At 46.1% G+C, this 18,992-nt stretch overlaps 2 protein-coding genes and 1 long non-coding RNA gene across 10 annotated transcripts in view; 1 reads left to right on the forward strand and 2 right to left on the reverse strand.

The window, feature by feature from the left end:
• The window catches only part of LOC105469647 (RNA-binding protein 14), a 73,656-nt gene that overhangs the window by 44,895 nt on the left and 9,769 nt on the right, over window positions 1–18,992 (reverse strand). For 2 of the 5 annotated variants that reach the window (XM_011720962.3, XM_071074216.1), the window contains exon 3: window positions 17,984–18,866. The exons of the other annotated variants lie outside the window; for them this stretch is intronic. In XM_011720962.3, the coding sequence (XP_011719264.1) occupies window positions 18,659–18,866 (208 nt within the window). In that variant the 3' untranslated portion in view covers window positions 17,984–18,658. Of the gene's footprint in view, window positions 1–17,983; window positions 18,867–18,992 lie in introns of those variants that run through there. 5 annotated transcript variants of the gene reach the window in all.
• Window positions 1–18,992, reverse strand: part of LOC105469650 (RNA-binding protein 4) — a 55,783-nt gene that overhangs the window by 27,654 nt on the left and 9,137 nt on the right. The window contains exons 1-3 of one of the 4 annotated variants that reach the window (XM_011720974.3): window positions 5,988–6,535; window positions 4,618–5,041; window positions 552–1,242 (exon numbers count right to left, since the gene is read on the reverse strand). In XM_011720974.3, coding sequence (XP_011719276.1) covers window positions 560–1,242; window positions 4,618–5,029 — 1,095 coding nt within the window. In that variant the 5' untranslated portion in view covers window positions 5,030–5,041; window positions 5,988–6,535 and the 3' untranslated portion in view covers window positions 552–559. Of the gene's footprint in view, window positions 1–551; window positions 1,243–4,617; window positions 5,042–5,987; window positions 6,536–18,992 lie in introns of those variants that run through there. The other 3 variants (XM_011720978.3, XM_071074217.1, XM_011720979.3) reach the window with 3 other exon arrangements.
• LOC139357420 (uncharacterized) lies at window positions 6,410–18,790 on the forward strand. Its single transcript, XR_011610469.1, has 4 exons — window positions 6,410–6,559; window positions 14,319–14,434; window positions 14,762–14,879; window positions 18,652–18,790. It is a non-coding gene; the product is annotated as an uncharacterized lncRNA (long non-coding RNA).

Consider the following 18,992-nt stretch of genomic DNA (forward strand, 5'->3'; position numbering starts at 1 on the left):
GTCAGAAATATGCTTCAAGATTAAGATGATGCCATTTTGGTAGTCTTCTTAGTAACTGGGACCTGAGCAGTGATGACCAGTTAACTACAGTTATGGACTTTATCATCAGGGATCATATCAGAACTTTCACACAGCACAAAACAGAACAGGAAACTTGAAGACCTTAGGAATGTCGCACACCTAGGAAACTTAACAAAGGCTCTAAGAAACAAAACACCTGAGCCTGAACGTGTGGGTCCCCCGGTAAGGTTCAATTATAGCATAGTACATAGGTGACCCAAGATTCACCAGCACATCATTCTTTATTTTTCTAGGCACAAATAGAATCAAATTGACTCTCGCTACCAGAAGCCCTGAAAAATAGCCATGAGGGCCAAGGAACTCTATATATTTTAAAGTTAAACAGGTAGGACTTCTCTCTAGCCTGTGAGCCACCCTAGTAACCTTACCCTAACCCTGCAAAAGCAAGCAAGCAGGGCAGCCTAAATGGAGCCCTTTAGGCTGCAGGAGGGATGGCAAAACCAGAAGAGGGAACACCCCACCCCTCTCACCTCAAGCTTTAAAAGGCTGAGTACCGCGCCCGATCGGCATACTGCTCCCGCTCATACCGGGCCATGTCGTACAGAGAATTCCGCGCGGCTGCTGAAGCTTGGGACAACTCACTCTCATGCCCGTAACCGTAGCCCTCTCCAACAGTGGGGACTGGGGCTGTAGCGCGACGCAGGGGGCTCCGATCCCGCCCGTAATATGAAGTGGAAGCTGCAGTAACAGCAGCAGCGGCTGCTGCTGCAGCAGCAGCTGTGGCAGCAGCTCCTGAGGTCGGCAACAGGTGTCTATCGTAGGGATCGAGAGAGGTGGAGGTGAGGTGACTGGCCATGGCTGTATTCTGGACTTGTGGCAGCTGGGACAGGGTCTGCTCTGCGTAATTATACACGGAGGCAGCTGCAGCCGCCACTGCCTCATAGGACCGGGCAGCACGGCAGCGCTTGTAGTAGGCATCGAGCGCTCCGTACGCGTTGTTGTAATACAATGAATCCCCATAGCTCATGGTGTAAGGCGTACGCACTGCTCCGTATTGCTCATTATATTGCTCGGTCAAGTCTGCCACGCGGCCTGAACGATCTATCGGACACTCTTTGGACCAGTGCCCCTCTTTCCCGCACCGATAGCAGCCGCTCTGGTCTCCCATCCCGGGCGCAGTCCTAAGCCGGCTGGTGGACAACTGCACGTGCATTCGTTTGCCTTGAAGAAACAGACGCAAGAAGGGTTGCTATCACTCTTACTCATAGCCCCAGCCCCTACCCCAGACACTGGTCATAGCAATGGCTTTATCTAGGCAATTCTAATGCAGGACTCATCTTTACCAAAAGATAAAAAGGAAAAAAAAAACTCAACTTATAGATTCAGTATAATGACCTGATTTCAGGCAAAGATCAATTAGGTGACGAAATATGCCAGCTATAACAATAGTTTAAATACTTAAGAAATAAACTACTCTTGCTCAAAACAATCTCATCCTTTGCCAAGTAACTGCAAGTAAAAATCATCTCCAAACAGCGGCTCAAAGTCAAAAGAAGTCAAAGTAAGAAAGAGTGCCCAATTTTTTTCTGACACCTCCAATCCTTACCAGCAAGATGGATTTTCATTAAGCAAGGGAATGTAAGTAAAGGCCAGCTCTCCACCCTTCTCAAAAACTTTAAAAGAATGGAATAAAAGACTCCAATGATTACCACTATTAAAGAATGATCTAGACTCAATCCACAGCTGAATATGACAAGCAAATCTCAAAGTACATCTCTGGAAAAACCCTCATGAACTGGGGAGACTGAGGGGCACAAGTTGAAGGACAGCCTTCTCCCTTAACTGGGCCCTTTTAACTGCTGGTTCTGACCATTGCTTTAACATGGATTCTTTACAATCTGATAGTTAATTTTAGTGACCCTCTACTAGGGTCAAAGGCAAACAGGGCAAAAACAGGACAGATTTTTCTCAAATGCCTGAAATTTTAGAATACTGTAAAAACCATGGAAGAAAAGGTGGCTGAGGAAAGTGGAGAATAACTACTTATACTAGTCAGTGGACCAAACTGCTCAGTTTAAGCAGAATTAAAGTACTTCTCCTGAAACTACCTATCTGAAAGCCTAACTAAGAACATATGCTTAATATTTTTCCTGAAAATTAAAATTTGCATTCTGGAAATGAAAAGTATTACTTCTGAAAAGGTAATAAAAGCAGAATCTTTTCTAGAAAAGTTAAAACTAAGTTAGTCTCTACAGAAGCAATTTCTACCTAACATGATCTATCAGCTTACTGGTAAGCAAACTTCCGAAGACATCCAAATCCGGCAAAAACTTCCCAATGCAATTGGTTATGATGCACCTAAATATATACCTGTCAAAGGAGTAAATGGTCAAAAGCAAGGGAGAGTCAACAGATGGATCCTCTAACATTAGAGAAAATAGTAAACACACAATTTTACCTGCAAAATTAATGTTAGATTCTGGGAGACCAGAAAACACAATAGGGAAATGGGGATGGAAGGAACAAAATATCAAGGTCTACACAGCTGGGAAGTTTAGGTTGCAGGTTACTAAGAGAGCAGATATGCAATTATGCACTTCAGTGCCTTAAAGTGCTAGCCTGTCTCTGGCATTTGCCCAGTGGGCCACTTTGGCACCTAACAAAACCAGAGAAAACAAGTGCTAACAAAAGTGCCACTTTTGGCACCTAACAAAACCAGTGAAAACAACTAAGAAACCAACTGTGCACATTCCAGACAAAAAGATCATTAATAAATACCTTGATCTAAGCATCTCTTGGTTCCAATGCCAGAAAAAGAAGTTAATTTTTTAAGAATATCTAAAAGAGATTTTAAGTGGGCATGCAATAGAGAAGATACCCAACACTAAGAAACGGAAAGGAAAAAAGACCACCCTAATACCACTCATCAATATACATCTATAACTCTAACAGAATAGTATTAAGAAATAAAAAACGCCAATATTAAATAAAGTAAGATAAAAAAACTAAGCGAAGGTTAGTGTCAGGGGATCTTGGGTTCAGACACCCAGAGTTTTATATAAGGATAATTTGTCCTGAATCAAGACCACACTGTCCTCTCCTTAAACCTAATTGCTACAAGCAGACACCACCTCTTCTGACTGGGCTACAGTGTGGCAAATAGTCCAAAAATTAGGTATCACACCGCAAACCCTCCACAAGAGCAGCCTTTGCTCTCAATTAAGTTGTTGACAAAATAATTCTCAACACGCAAGTTGAAAAAAAGAAAGCAAGCTAGACCTGAGAGACCTGTGTCACTTTACTAATGCACAGCAATGCCCACGACACAGGGTACCCATTACTAGCGGAAATAATGATCAGACTTTCAGCTTTAAAAAAGCCCAATTTAAGGGAAATGGACACCAAAGGCAGCAGTAATGACTCTTAATGAGGGGAGTACTCAGAAACAGAATCGACCACTACACTGTCAGAACACAGGTTTGGAATATATAGCAAGGAGTCACAGGAATACTCCATAATTTGGATAAAGCTTTTTATTTTTTAAATTTTTGTTCAGTCCTGCTTAATTAAGCTAAAAAAGGACACCGCTCTTTTTGATACTGGGAAACCAAAGGAGGTGAGAGAAGAGTTCAGATAGCAACTCACCATGATTACCACCCCTGAACTGCCACTGTTGCTTCAGACCTCAGATTTTGGAATATTTGCGTGATACGTACCAGTTGAGCATCCCAAATCTGAAAATTCAAAATCCAAAATGCTCTAACAAGCATTTCCTTTGAGCAACATGTAGGTATTCAAAATGTTGGGGATTTGAGATGCTTCCAAATGAAGTGACAATCCACATCATCACCCATGCTGCCCTCCAGGCACAAAAAATTCATTTGGTTAAGACTCCTAAGATAACACAAATCTAAGTGCTCTATTCACCAAAATTTTATAAAGTCCAGCCCCCCAAACCAATGAAAAGACAGTCATTACTGCCCCTAAAACCCCAGTGCCTCCTCCCCAAGTAGTCCTAAAATCAGCCTTCTAATTCTAGAGTGGCCTTATACTCAAAACACAACCCCTTGGTACAGATATAATAATAATAATAAAAACAAGAGCTGTAACTCTTTTAAGAGTTTGTGGAAGGCAGGACAACTTAACAAGGATTCTGCTCCTATAAAAGTGTTGCTTGACATGTTTTTGCGAGGTTCTTCATGTAAAATGCATAATTCTGATCCTATGCTGAGAGCAGTAAATTCAGAGTGAGGAACTCTGAACTGTGCTCTACTACCAAAAAAAGCAAAAACAAAAAACAAAAAAACCCAGTAACTCAGAAAGCCTTCAGAGAAAAGGATTTCTGTACTGATGAGCACAAAAGCCTTAGGGGCTCCAAATAAAAGCTGAGTGGTTTTTCTCCAGGAGACAGCTGCCTAAGGTAAAGCCTCTAAGTCCCATATATTCTACATCTTAAGAAGTCCATCACCCATACTTAATTCTTCACCACCAGCCAGCCAACAGCTGTTATCTTTACCAAACCTCTCCTTTTACGCATCCAACCACTTTCTGCACATAGCCTTGTGTTCAGCCCTCTACCCAAAGAGGGTGGTTCACCTTGAAACTCTGTGTTATCAAGGCCCCTGATGGCCTCCACTGCATCCTCTGCCCGCTCCATGTGTACGAAGGCATAATCTTTCACGATGTCACATTCGATGACCGGACCATACTCCTCAAACTTGGCTCGAAGCTCCTTATTGGTGCAAGTGGGACTGATGTTGCCCACATGCAACTTTGTTGAGGTTTTGCTCTTATTCTTGCTGGCTTCCACGTTGATGTTCACCCCATGAAGCTTGTAATGGTGCAGGTTGCGTATGGCATCTTCAGCTGCAGTTTTATCTTCTATGTGCACAAAGCCGTAATTCTTAATGATGTCACATTCCAGCACCTTCCCATACTGCTCGAAGAGTGAGCGAATCTCCTGCTCTGTGGCCTCCCGGGGCAGGTTTCCGATGAACAGCTTCACCATCCTGACAAGAGCCTGGGAGAGAAAAACAAGATTTCTGACAAAAGACCTTAGGCCCACATCAGTTCATAAAAAACAACGACTTTCACTCTGATGTATATTTCCAGTTTTCTCTCACCCGCCTGCACACACACCTCCACACGATACAATCAAAGGGAAGTGGGAGTGAACTAAGGCCTGCTATAGTAGCCGCCATGAACCTGTAAGAATGAGAAGACGTCTGCAATAGGGAGGTCCTTAGTAGACAAAGGATTTAGTAAGAACTGATACCTTCCAACAGAAATGTGCATGAAAAACAGCATACGGAGAGATGGGGGTACTGGGCTTTTCTATCCATTAGGAAAGCAACAGAAAACCAAAGTCTACTAGGCTTGCTGCCTGCCTGAAATTATCAACAGGCTTTTCCTGAAGTAGTAACCAAAGCAGCCATCATTTCCGGGGAAATAGGCCTTGCAATAGCTACATTTGAGTTTCCTTTGGAAGTAGTGAACGCGCGACTCGGATCAGACAGCGTGGAGTGGAGGATAAAGAAAGTACTGGACTGGGGAACGCCTCTCTCAGGGCACCGTCCGAGCTCCTGCGGAACACTGAAATGCGTGGCCGTGGAGGAGAGCTTCAGATTCATTAACCAGACGATGTCTCACAGCCCGAGAAATTCTCGAAACAGGGACGTAACTGCCAGGTATAAGGGAAAAGGGGTTTTCCCAGTGGAAATCTCGAGGCTTCCAAGAGAAGCCACGTCGGGCGCGGGGCAGGGTGGGGGAAAAAAAAGCAAGGTATTCTCAGGGGGCGGTGGGGGGAAGGGCTGCTCCCGGCTTACCGCGCAATGCCGAGGACCGAGATCGGCTCTCAGTGACGGGTCGTGGAGGCTGCGACCCCACCAGTACACCCCGAAGCCCAAGGGAGTGAGAGAAGATTTAACAGAGTACTAGAAAGACAATGGAAGGGCTCGCAGTCTCACCCGCACGGAAACCAGCAGGGCCTCCTCCTCGCGGCACGGACGCTTCTGACAAAACGCTAAAATGGCGGCGGCCGCAGCAGTGGCTCTGGATAGAGGGGGGAGGTGAGCCTACAACCGGATTGGCCACTCAATAAAGTAAAAGGCCGGCGGTCCCGCAGATCCTCTTCCTGATTGGTTACCACGGACGCCTATTACCTGAGAGGCCGGCAAGAGGTGGAAACGTCTGTAACCTCGGAGCTTTTATACGAAAGCCAATGAGCACCAACCTCGCGAAGCCGAACTCATTGATTGGGCAAGAGATCAGCGTGAGGGCGGACCTACAAACGTGGGCTTCGCCGGCGGGGTGCGGCCCGCCATTAGGCGGAGCGAGCTAGAGCCCAGGGGTAGCAGTCTTTAGCTTCATGGCGCCAACTTCGTTAAGCTTCCACGTTTCGCCACCTCCACGTGCACAGCCAGACACTATTCCGCGCTCCATTCTGCCGTTCACTCTAGTTGTCTCCCTCTAACCTCCCAAGCACCACCCCCCTTGCGGCCAGGACGCTGTGGAAATAGCTTATGCAGGCACATGCCAGGTAAGAAAAACACCCGCCTCCCGCCCACCACCACCACCACCTCAGGAAACCAACCTTCTCCTTGGGCCAGTAGTCCACACTGTAGCCTTGAGAGTCCCGGAGCTCCCCCAAAATCAAACCTCTCACAGGTGGTGAAAGGACCTCTGTAATGGCCCAGAAGTAGGCCCGGCAGAAGGCTGCACTGTCCAGGAGACGCTGAGGACAAGTTCCCTCTGGGAACCAGCCTCCCAGGGTCCGCGATGAAGAGTCCTTTCTGTGACCATGGAGATTGAAAGTATACCCCGACCCCACCCTGAGAAAAAACTGGAGCAGCAAAGGTTTTTTTGTTTTATTTTATTGGGCGCCATCAGCCAGGGCTGTTTTAATCCCTTAGAACCGACTTTAGAGGGAAGAGCTTAGTCACAACCAGCTGTAAAGAAAATACAAAGTAACATTCTCCAGAGGGTCCAGCTGCTGCCTTGTTTTCTCTCATCCTTAGGCTGCTTCCCATAATCCCATATTCATTAAGCAACTAACTTTAGTCAAAACCCTCTGCAAAGCAGCTTTTGAAAAGGGTTAAAAGGTGGAATGCAGGGACTGGATGGAAGAACTTAAAACACGAACAAAACAAGCTAAAAGCAGTGCAGTTTATGAGGAAAGTGATCATCAGGAATGAAGATGACACAAGTACCACACACCACCATCCAAAGCAGCTTCTTGACCACCACCCATGCCCCAAAGAGAAAGGTTTCATGAAGAGAAATGTGAAGTCAGAGTTTGGGGGGAAAAAAAGAGTGGGTTTTAAAACCCAACACGAGGGCCACGTGCGGTGGCTCACGCCTGTAATCCCAGCACTTTGGGAGGCCGAGGCAGGCGGATCCCCTGAGGTCAGGAGTTCAAGACAAGCCTAGCCAACATGGTGAAACCCGTCTCTACTAAAAATACAAAAATTAGCCGAATGTGGTGGCAGGTGCCTGTAATCCCAGCTACTCAGGAGGCTGAGGCAGGAGAATCGCTTGAGCCCGGGAGGCAGAGGTTGCAGTGAGGCAAGATTGTGCCGGCCTGGCGACAAGAGTGAAACTTAAAAAAAACCCAACATGATTCAGGAATCTGACTGTAGAAAACTGGTCAACAATTTATCCTAAGGTAAAAAAGGTAAGGAACTAAAAAAAGAAAACATATTTGGGAGGCCGAGACGGGCGGATCACGAGGTCAGGAGTTCGAGACCATCCTGGCTAACACGGTGAAACCCCGTCTCTACTAAAAAATACAAAAAACTAGCCGGGCGAGGTGGCGGGCGCCTGTAGTCCCGGCTACTCGGGAGGCTGAGGCAGGAGAATGGCGTAAAAACCCGGGAGGCGGAGCTTGCAGTGAGCTGAGATCCGGCCACTGCACTCCAGCCTGGGCGACACAGCGAGACTCCGTCTCAAAAAAAAAAATAAAAAATAAAAAAAATAAAAAAATAAAAAAAAAAAAATAAAAAATCAAACATAACATTTACAGATATATTGGTCACTAATCTTGTCCACTTCATTGCGGATGCTGATGCACCTCTGGGCCTGTGTAAAGGCCACAGGATCAGTGATGAAGAAAATCAATTTTGTGTCAGTTGCCACGTGCCCTTCAGAGGTGGCCAGCATCAAAAAGTAACGCGTATGGTACAGAAATCCTCATCTCCTTCAGTTAGATCTCGTCTCAACATCTCTGAGGATAAAACTTTCTTCCAAAATACCAAAGTATATCAATGATCAACTCATTGTAACTAATAATCTCTCCAGATTGGAAGGAGACTGGGAACATAAATCTTCTCAGAATCACAGTTCAAGCCCAGTGTGCAGACATCAAAACTACTAACCACCTCCACATGCAGCCCAAAACCTAATTACTTGATTTGACTTCTGAAACCCAACTAGGTCTAGTTAGCTATATAACACTTTACAAGCTCATCCTAAATTGAACCACATTAAATAATCTCCCTGCCTTTTTTTGAGACAGTTCTTGCAAGGTCACCCAGACTGCAGAACAGTGGCACTATCCATAGGTCATTGCAGCCTGGAACTCCTCAGCCTCCCAAGTAGCTAGGACTACAGGTGCGTGCCACCAGGCCTCGCTATTTTTTTAATTTACTGTAGAGACAAAAGTCTTTGTTGCCCGGACTGGTCTGAAATGCCTGCACTCAAAAGCAATCCTCTCGGCCGGGCACAGTGGCTCACACCTGTAATCCCAGCACTTTGGGATGCCGAGGTGGGCAGATCACCTGAGGTGAGGAGTTGGAAACCAGCCTGGCCAACATGGTGAAACCGCGTCTCTACTAAAAACACAAAAAAATTAACCAGGCATGGTGGCACACACCTGTAATCTCAGCTACCGGGGAGGCTGAGGCAGGAGAATTGCTTGAACCCCAGGGGGTGGGGGGAGGTTGCAGTGAGCTGAGATCACGCCATTGCACTCCAGCCTGGGTGACAGAGTGAGACTCCATCTCAAAAACAAACAAAACCCACAAAACTATGGCAATTGTAACATTTAATAAGCAAGGATGATGAGAATACTATTTGGGGTGGTTTAATTTAGAAAGTAGGCTGGATAATAGCCAATAAATTTCTTTTTTTTTTTTTTTTTTTAAGAGACTAGGTCATGCTGTCACCCAGGCTGGAGTGCGGTGTCACAATAACAGGTCACTGCAGCCTTGATCTCCCGGGCTCATTACAGGTGTGTGCCACCACACATGGCCAATTTTTTTTTTTTTTTTTTTTTTTTTTTTAAATTTTTGGGAGATGAGGTCTCTGTGTTGCTCAGGCTGGTCTCAGTAAACTCCTGGGCCCAAAAATAATCCTCCCACCTCAGCCTCTCAAAAGTGTTGAAATTACATGCCCAGCCTTGGCTTTGATTTTTTTTTGAAGATGGAGTCTCACTCTGCCACCAAGGCTGGAGTGCAGTGGTGCAGTCTCGGCTCACTGCAATCTCCGCCTCCCAGGTTCAAGTGATTCTCCTGCCTCAGCCTCCCAAGTAGCTGGGATTACAGGCGCATCCACCATGGCTGGTTAATTTTTGTATTTTTAGTAGAGACGGGTTTTCACCATGTTGGTCAGGCTGGTCTCCTGACCTCGTGATCCACCCGCCCTGGCCTCCCAAAGTGTTGAGATTGCAGGCGTGGGCCACCACGTCTGGCCTAGTTTTTTTTTTTTTTTCTTTTTAAAGGCAATTGAAACAAAATTCAAACTCCTCTCCTTGCACTGTAAGACCTTACCCCAATCTGCTTGTTGCCGGAATTTCCCAATGTTTCTAACCACCACGGCCCTTGACCACCAACTGTGCTCCCTTCAGACATACTGGCCTTATCCCAAGCTCATTTAGACTGGAATATTCTTTCTTCAGGTTCTTCACTGCCACCGATCTAACATCACTCACTCCAACCCTACTTTGGAACTCTATCCTATGACTCCATGTTGTCTTTCTGAATACTTACTACCACTTGAAATCCTATACTTATTTTAAAAAGGCATATTATTAATTCTATATTATATCCCCAGTGTTAGAACTGTACTTGGCACATGGTAACACCCTCAAATATTTGTTGACTAAGTTAACAAGTAAATGAATGAATGTATGAGTTAACTTCTTGATAGCCCAAAGGAGGGAAATGACTTCGGATTTTCAGTCAATATCAGGTTAAAAACCTGAACACTTAGTACTGAAAACACGCACCTTTACTCATCACCTAGTACGCGTTCCAGTCTTCCCCAAACAGAAAAGCAGGTACCAAACAGCCAGAGGTAACCCAAGCTAACGGATTTTGATCACCACTTTGACAACTGGAACACAATGAAGCTTCAGGTAGAGAAGATACTGATACACACCTACCTGTATTTTACTGAGTACTAAAGGAACTTAATGCCCCTTAAAAAAAATAAAAGATTTTCAACTAAAAGGCCAATTAGTCCGGGCACAGTGGCTCATGCCTATAATCCCATCACTTTGGGAGGCCAAGGCAGGCAGATCACCTGAGGTTGGGAGTTCAAGACCAGCCTGACCAACATGGAGAAACCCGTCTCTACTAAAAAAAAAAAAAAAAAAAAAAAAATTTGCCGGGCGTGGTGGCGCATGCCTATAATCCCAGCTACTAGGGAGTCTGAGGCAGAAGAATCACTTGAACCCAGGAGGCATAAGTTGCGGTGAGCCAAGATCGCGCCACTACGCTGCTCCAGCCTGGGCAACAAGAGCAAAACTCCGTCTCAAAAAAAAAAAAAAAACATAAAGGCCAATTAAAGAGATCTGATCCAAATCCTCTGTCTTGCCACCTGAACTACAGAGAATGACATCAAAAGAGATGTTTTATCTATCTGAGAAAGAGTTTTGCACTTGTATCTATCTGTCTATCATCTATCTATCTATCTATCTATCTATCTATCTATCTATCTATCTATCTATCTATCTATCTATCTATCTATCTATCTAATCTATGAAGGAGTTTTGCACTTGTTGCCCAGGCTGGAGTGCAATGGCACAATCTCAGCTCACAGAAAACCTCCACCTCCGGGGTTCAAGGGATTCTCCTGCCTCAGCCTACTAGGTAGCTGAAATTACAGGCATGTGCCACCACGCCCAGCTAATTTTGTATTTTTAGTAGAGACAGGGTTTCACCATGTTGGCCAGGCTGGTCTCAAACTCCTGACCTCTGGTGATCCACCCGCCTCAGCCTCCCAAAGTGCTGGAATTACAGGCGTGAGCCACTGTACCTGGCAAAAGGGATGTTTTGAAACCACCTTGGGCCGGGCGTGGTGGCTCAAGCCTGTAATCCCAGCACTTTGGGAGGCCGAGACGGGCGGATCACGAGGTCAGGAGATCGAGACCATCCTGGCTAACACAATGAAACCCCGTCTCTACTAAAAATACAAAAAAATTAGCCGGGCGAGGTAGCGGGCGCCTGTAGTCCCAGCTACTCGGGAGGCTGAGGCAGGAGAATGGCGTAAACCCGGGAGGCGGAGCTTGCAGTGAGCCGAGATAGCGCCACTGCACTCCAGCCTGGGCGACAGAGCGAGACTCCGTCTCAAAAATAAAAATAAAAATAAAACCACCTTGTTGGTCGGGCACAGTGTCTCATGCCTGTAATCCCAGCACTTTAGGAGGTCAAGGTGGGTGGACTGCTTGAGTCCAGGAGTTCGAGGCCAGCCTGGGCAACATGGAGAAACCCTGTCTCTACTAAAAATACAAAAAAATTAGCTGGGTGTGGTGGTACGCACCTGTAGTTCCAGCCACTTGGGAGGCTGACGTGGGAAAATCACCTGAGCTCAGGAGGCAGAGGCTGTAGTGAGCCAAGAACATGCCACTGCACTCCATTCAGCCTCAGCAACCAGAGACCATCTGAAAAAATTAAAATAAGTAAATAAAAGCACCTTGTCTGGAACATGGTAGATGCTATTTTGGTGATTCTTAATTTGCTGACTAGAGGCTACCAAGCTCTTCAGAGGTTAAGTGACTTGTCCAGTCATCTAGAAAGCTGCCATTTTCTCAGAGCCAAGAAAAAATATGTATTCTGGCTGCCAATCTTCAATAAAAAGGGCAGTGTATATAGGCATATAGATGAGAAATAAGAGATCAGACTCTTGGAAATGAGGGACAAATACAAATTTAGGGGTAAACACGGTGACAGTGAAAACTACTTAGACATAAAAATGTAATCTATATGAGTTTTTTTTTTTTTTTTTCTTTTTTCAAAATGGAGTCTCACTCTGCCGCCTAGGCTGGAGTATAGTGGCTCAATCTTGACTCACTGCAACCTCTGCCTCCCAGGTTCAAGTGATTCTCATGCCTCAGCCTCCCGTGTAGCTGGGATTACAGGCACACGCCACCACGCCTGGCTAATTTTTTGTGTTTTTAGTAGAGACAGGGTTTCACCATGTTGGCCAGGCTGGTCTCGAACTCCTGACCTCAGGTGATCCGCCTGCCTCAGCCTCCCAAAGTGCTGGGGTTACAGGCGTGAGCCACCATGCCCAGTCTAATCTGAGTTTTACAGGCTCAAGAACGAATATATAACTTAAACATCTTAATATAACTTATACATCCAATAAATAACTCTGGCTTCTGGTCCAGAAATGAGTTACAAGTCTGATAAGGGGGCAAACTAAAAAGCCAGTATTCTCCAGGGATATTCAATGGTAATCAGGCAGAAGGCTTCCTAGGCGCCAATCCTACTGCCAGCAACCACCTCTTAGCCTTCCTTAATGTCTTTGAAAGTCCCCTGCATTATCAATAACCTTTCTTCTCCATATCCACAATAATTGTTCCCAGGACACAAAATAGTATTGCCAGAGACTGGAGGTGACCAAAATTGATGTGGTCCGTAGCCAAATCACTTCTAGGTACCGCTAATTACAAAAATTCACTGCCTTCACTATTACAAGTATGTGCTGTACTCACACCTATATCCAAAATCTTTGGATCAGCTGTGTGCTGCTCCACTAGGCCATCCCAGTGTCCCCAGAATGTTCTAACTCATTAATATGAGATGGCTAACATTTCATGAGAAGTGACTATATATACGTGTCACATGTTCTCATTTGACTCTCCCAACAGTCGTACGGCACAACGATTATAAACAAAGCCCTAGATGGTTCCAATGTCTGGTTCAGTTCCTTGAGCCACCAACTTTGTAGCCATTTGATCTTAAGAATAGTAACTTAAGGCCAGGCATGGTGGCTCACACCCGTAATCCCGGCACTCTGAAAGGCCAGGTGGAAGGATCATTTGAGATCAGGAGTTCGAGACCAGCCTGGCCAACGTGGTGAAACCCTGCCGCTACTAAAAACAGAAAAATTAGCTGGGTGTGGTGGTGCATCCCTGTAGTTCCAGCTACTCAGGAGGCTGAGGGAGAATTGCTTGAACCCAGGATGAGGTTGCAGTGAGCCAAGATCACGCCACTGCACTACTGCCTGGGTGATACAAGCCTCCATATCAAAAAAAAAAAAAAAAAACAAAACATAGTCACTTAACCAACAACCTCAACTCCCACATTTACAAAATAGGTTTAGAAATAGCTAATGTTGGCCAGGCGTGGTGGCTCACGACTGTAATCCCAGCACTTTGGGAGGCCAAGGCGGGCGGATGACGAGGTCAGGAGATCGAGACCATCCTGGCTAACACAGTGAAACCCCATCTCTACTAAAAATACAAAAAATTAGCCTGGCGAGGTGGCGGGCACCTGTAGTCCCAGCTACTCGGGAGGCTGAGGCAGGAGAATGGTGTGAACCCGGAAGGCAGAGCTTGCTGTGAGCCGAGATCGCGCCACTGCACTCCAGCCTGGGCAACAGAGCAAGACTCCGTCTCCAAAAAAAAAAAAAAAAAAAAAAAAAGCTAATGTTGGCCAGGGATGTTGGCTCACACCCATAATCACAGCACTGTGGGAGGCCAAGGCAAGTGGATCACCTGAGGTCAGGAGTTCAAGACCAGTCTGGCCAACATGGTGAAATCCTGTCTCTACTAAAAATACAAAAATTAGCTGGATGTGGTGGCGGGCACTTGTAATCCCATCTACTCGAGAGGCTGAGGCAGGAAAATCACTTGAACCCAGGAGGCAGAGGTCGCAGTGAGCCGAGATCACGCCATTGCACTCCCCCCTGGGCAACAAGAGCAAGACTCCATCTTAAAAAAAAAAAAAAAAAGAAATAGCTAACGCATGTGAGTTGCTACGAAGACTAATATAATTGTGTTGGCTACACTAATATAAATTTAGTTTGTTGTATTAATTAATTTATTGTAGTTAGCTATTATCCTCATTTTATAGGTAACAAAACAGAGACAGTGCTCCTGATATGTCCAAGATCACACAGCCAAGAAGAGGTAGAGCCAGGATTCAAATTCAGGAAACCTCCTGTAGTCCCAGCTACTTGGGAGCCCAAGGTAGGAAGATCACTTGAGCCATGTGTTCAAGTGTAGCCTAGGCAACATAGTGAGACCCTCTCAAAAAAAACAAAACAAAACAAAAAGCCAGGCATGGTGGCGAGTGCCTGTGGTCCCAGCTACTCGGGAGGCTGAGGCAGGAGAATGGCAGGAACCCGGGGGGCAGAGCTTGCAGTGAGTGGAGATCGCGCCACTGCACTACAGTCTGGGTGACACTCATCTCAAAAAAAAAAAAAAAACCTTAAAAACCTGATTAAAGAGACAACAGTCACTCTTGTCTATACCAAGTCAGTTTACTTTTTTTTGTTGTTTTTATGTTTTCCTCAGATGGGGTTTCACTCTGTTGCCCAGGCTGGAGTGCGGCAGCATGACGGTAGCTCAATGCAAACTCCATCTCCCAGGTTCAAGAGATCCTCCAGCCTCAGCTGGACTACAGGCACTACTGGTACGTACCACCACGGCTAATATTTTTTTTGTAGAGATGAAGTTTACCCATGTATACCAGGCTGGTCTTAACTCCTGAACTCAAGGGACCCGACCACCTCGGCCTCCCAAAGTGCTAAGATTACAGACCTGAGCCATGACACCTGCCCCAAGTCGGTTTTTAAATCAAACCATTTCTCCAAAAAAATTTTTAACTACCTGCGACTACTGCCACATTCTCTCCTTCCTTATCTACCACTTGCCTATCAATAATTATTCATATAAACTAGCTCACTGAGGTAGGTCCTGCCTCCCAGACAATAAATCCCTCAAGGTCAGCCCAAAGCCTGCCTCAGCTAGCTGAGAAAGGCATTTGTTTCTTAATTTATTTGAGACAGGGTCTTGCTCTGTCACACAGGCTGACGTGCAGTGGCGTGATCATAACCTCCAACTCCTGAGTTCAAGCAATCCTCTTGCTTCAGCCTCCCAAGTGGCTAGGACTACAGGTGCGTGCCACCACAGCTGGCCTTTTTTTTTTTTTTTTTTTTTTTTGTAGAGACAAGGTCCCACTGTATTGCCGAAGCTGGCCTCAAACTCCTGGCCTCTAGCAATCCTCCTGCCTCAGCTTCCCAAAGCACTGGGAATTACAGGTGTCAGCTACCACACCTGGCCACATTTGAAGCACTACAGATACATGATATGATTTAAATCTAGACATGAAACCCAGATTTAAGAATTATTTTCTAGAAAACTATAGACTTTTACTCTTTATGACCAAAGGTACCTATAGATTGTAAAATTTAGTTTTCCATATGTACATAGTATACTAGGGTCCATAAATCTAGTAAATCTGTTTTCATCATGACCTCATCCATCCCATGATATCCACCTATTTGGCTTAATAGGACAAAATGCCTGGAGGATCAACCAACAGTCTGTGCACAGACTGTGGCAGAATTTAAGTGATGGGTTTGACTACAACAGTAGCCTACCTGGATAGGCTGACCCCCTCAGTGATAGTCCCACTACCTCCATTACAAGAGATGGTCTCAAGTCCACCACACACAGAATTTAAAACAAGGTCCAAACCTCAGAAGAAGGCAGGGTGACAGGGCTAAAAGCCTCTAGGTGGTCTTGTTCCAGGAATAAGCCAACTAAAACTTCTCCAACGAAGGCCAAGTTGTAGAGGTGATAGGTGGAGAAGCTGAATAATCTGAAGATAGAGAGTCCATTTTTCCAGAATATACATTCAATGTCTGTCCTCCCATTCACTCGACCCAACTTTCCCCAAGTTATAGAACTTCAAATCAGCAATCCACAAACCAAAGAAGCAGGCTATAGGATTAACACAGGTGACATAATTAAAATAAAAGAGGGGAGGGAGATTTTAAAACAATCTGCAAGAGAAAAATGACAAATGATTTGGCTTTGTAGCTCCTTCTGGCTTGAGCAGTTAGGAGCCTGAGGGCTGAGGCAGCAGGGGCAGCAGGACCTAAAGATGACAAGCAGGCAGAGCGCTCATCTGGGCCAGGTCACTTTCAAGACCTGGGGCTGCGACAGAGAACATCACCACGGGCCCTGAGAGCACATTTAGCTGTTTTTTGCAGGAACCAAAGGATTGAGACAGTGGCAGAACCCTCACTGGAGAGAAAGGAAGATGACAGAAAGCCACATTGACAAAGAAAAATTGCAAATATGCAGGCCACAATCATAACCCTACCATCAACCCTCCATTTTCCAGGGTAATAACCAAAGGTAGGCTTATTAGCTTGACCCTCAGACCACCCCATCACCACACAGAAAACAAGAAACTTATCAAAATCCTCCTCCCATTCTTTCCCAGTCCTGCAAAGAAATAAAAAGGAGCAGCTAAGCACCTGAAAGCAAAGCAGTGAGCAGAAAGAGAAGCAAGGCAAAGAGCCATGGCCCCCAGTACTCCCTGAGATTACCCCAGTTAGCATCCACAAATAAGAACTCACAAATAAGTCATAAGATTGAATGCTTTTGCACATTGGCAAGAGGGAAGAGGACATCTAGGGCAAGATACTGTCACAGGCAAGTTCACATGAAGCCAGTAAAGGAGGCGTAAGACAACCCACCTGACCTCCACCTGACTGACACATACACCTCCCCAAAGTCGCCTTGCCCCAATAGGCTCCCAAACCCAGTCTTTAAAGCTCCTTTTCCCAAAGGAGCAGTATGTTCTCCCATTATCCCACTCAACCAGTCTTCCGTTTACCCAGCATTAAGCCCAAGCCTCCATCTTGTCCCTGGTTGGAAATGTCCTATTTTTTGCCCAGGTCCTCAATCCCCAGCCCTAGAATAAAAGCATAAAGAGAGTCCTCAATTCCCCACCCAACCCTAGCATCCCTACTTGGTTATGCTTGCACCCCACCCCTTCCCAGATTCTATACCTTCAAATATAAACCCAGAGAGAGGACATCTGAAAATCTTAACAGATAGGAATAGGGAAAAAGAGTCTCCGGTTACTATAATGGCAGGGGGTTGGCAGGACACAGGAGGATGCTCCATGGTAACAGCTCAACAGGCAAAATACGACCAGAATGCCCCATACCTGCTTCAAGTTTTCTCTGCCCTTCCTTCTTCCAACCATAGGGCAGTATCAGGCAATGCCATTACCCCCACTCCACTACTGGTTCCTCTCTGGGTTCCAGCCCCAGCACTCATTTAAGCCTACTGCCTGAAGGATCCACTAGCCTGTAAATACCACGGCAGCCCACTCCCCACTTCCTGAGAGGCCAAACCCCAGAACCATCCCATTGGAACACAGGTTATTCCTGAACTAGAGAAAAGTGAGGGAAAATGATCAAGCACAGGCAGAGGAAAATGGGCATTATTTACTGCATTTTGGTGTGACTAACTCAAGTTGAGGGCTGAGGACCAGGCCACTTGCTCTGGACTCCAGTCTGAAAGATGGCAGGCTAGCAGGACGACGATAAGCTAAATCCTTCTGGGTCACAGGGCAATCCTTCTAATTCCCACATTCAAACCCCTTTCCTCACCAGTCCTGGGTTCTCTGACTGCCTTCCCTTTAGCTATCATGTATTCCTGGATGTCAAATTGGCTGCTTTGACACTGAATGCAATCAAGACAATGACAACCAGGTTTCCAAACTGCAAATTGCCCCAAGTTTTATTTGTAGTCCATACAAAAGGGAAAAAAAATTAAGGTTTTCTAACACCACCTACTTGGGGAGATGGGGAAGTGGGACTGTGCCGCTCACCATCAGCTAGAACATTAGCGGTCAGCAGGGACTTGGATACATGCCAACTGACTGTCCCAACAAGAACTCAGTCTCAACAGTCTACAGAGGGACAGTCAGGGTACCCTGGACTGCTGGCACAGCTTGGCGCATAGGAAATGGTTAAGCTAACCCTTTCCTGGTCTCCTTCCCATCTAAAAAGAAAAAGGCGCCGGCGACCTCAGCTGCAGGTTGCTTCCCCATCCAGACGACCTTAAATATCGCGCACAAAAATAAAAAGGAGCCAGGAAAAAAATAAAAACATAAAAGAAATTCCCATTCTGGGGAGACGGGAGGCAGGGCAGAGGGAAAACCGCAGATCTAGAGCCAGTAGCAAGATTTGCTGCTGAGGCGAAGGAACAAAGTAGGTTACTGCCGAACACTCAAAAGGATCATCTCCTGGGGAAGGCCCACATGGTAGAGGGGATGAAAAACCACAACCAGGAAAGGTATGGGCCAGAGTAGTTATAACCTGGATCTGTAACCCTACCCACCTCTTTTCTCCCTCCCGCCCTGTGGTGCCCCATCCCAGGATGGCCCTACATGCGGCGCTGGTAGCCAGAGTGCATCTGAGCCGCCCGCAGGTAATCATTATAGGAGCCCGAATAGCGTGCGTAATCGGAATGGGCATCGGGCAGGCGACGGTAATCCAGCGAGGACTTTGTCGGCGAGCGGCGGAACGAAAGCTGCGACTCTGATAAACGGCGGTAATCAGAGAGCTCGGCTAAACGCCGGTCGGAACCATACCTAGTCGAGAGAAGAAGACAGTTGGTGAATGAGACAATTGAGGGGAGGACTCCAGGTGGGCACTGGGGAGATGCCAATGGGGAAAGGGAGGGTGTGATCACACTGGTCTCCAAGAGATTGGTCTCC

Source organism: Macaca nemestrina, chromosome 12 (assembly GCF_043159975.1).
Source record: "Macaca nemestrina isolate mMacNem1 chromosome 12, mMacNem.hap1, whole genome shotgun sequence".
Lineage (NCBI taxonomy): Eukaryota > Metazoa > Chordata > Mammalia > Primates > Cercopithecidae > Macaca > Macaca nemestrina.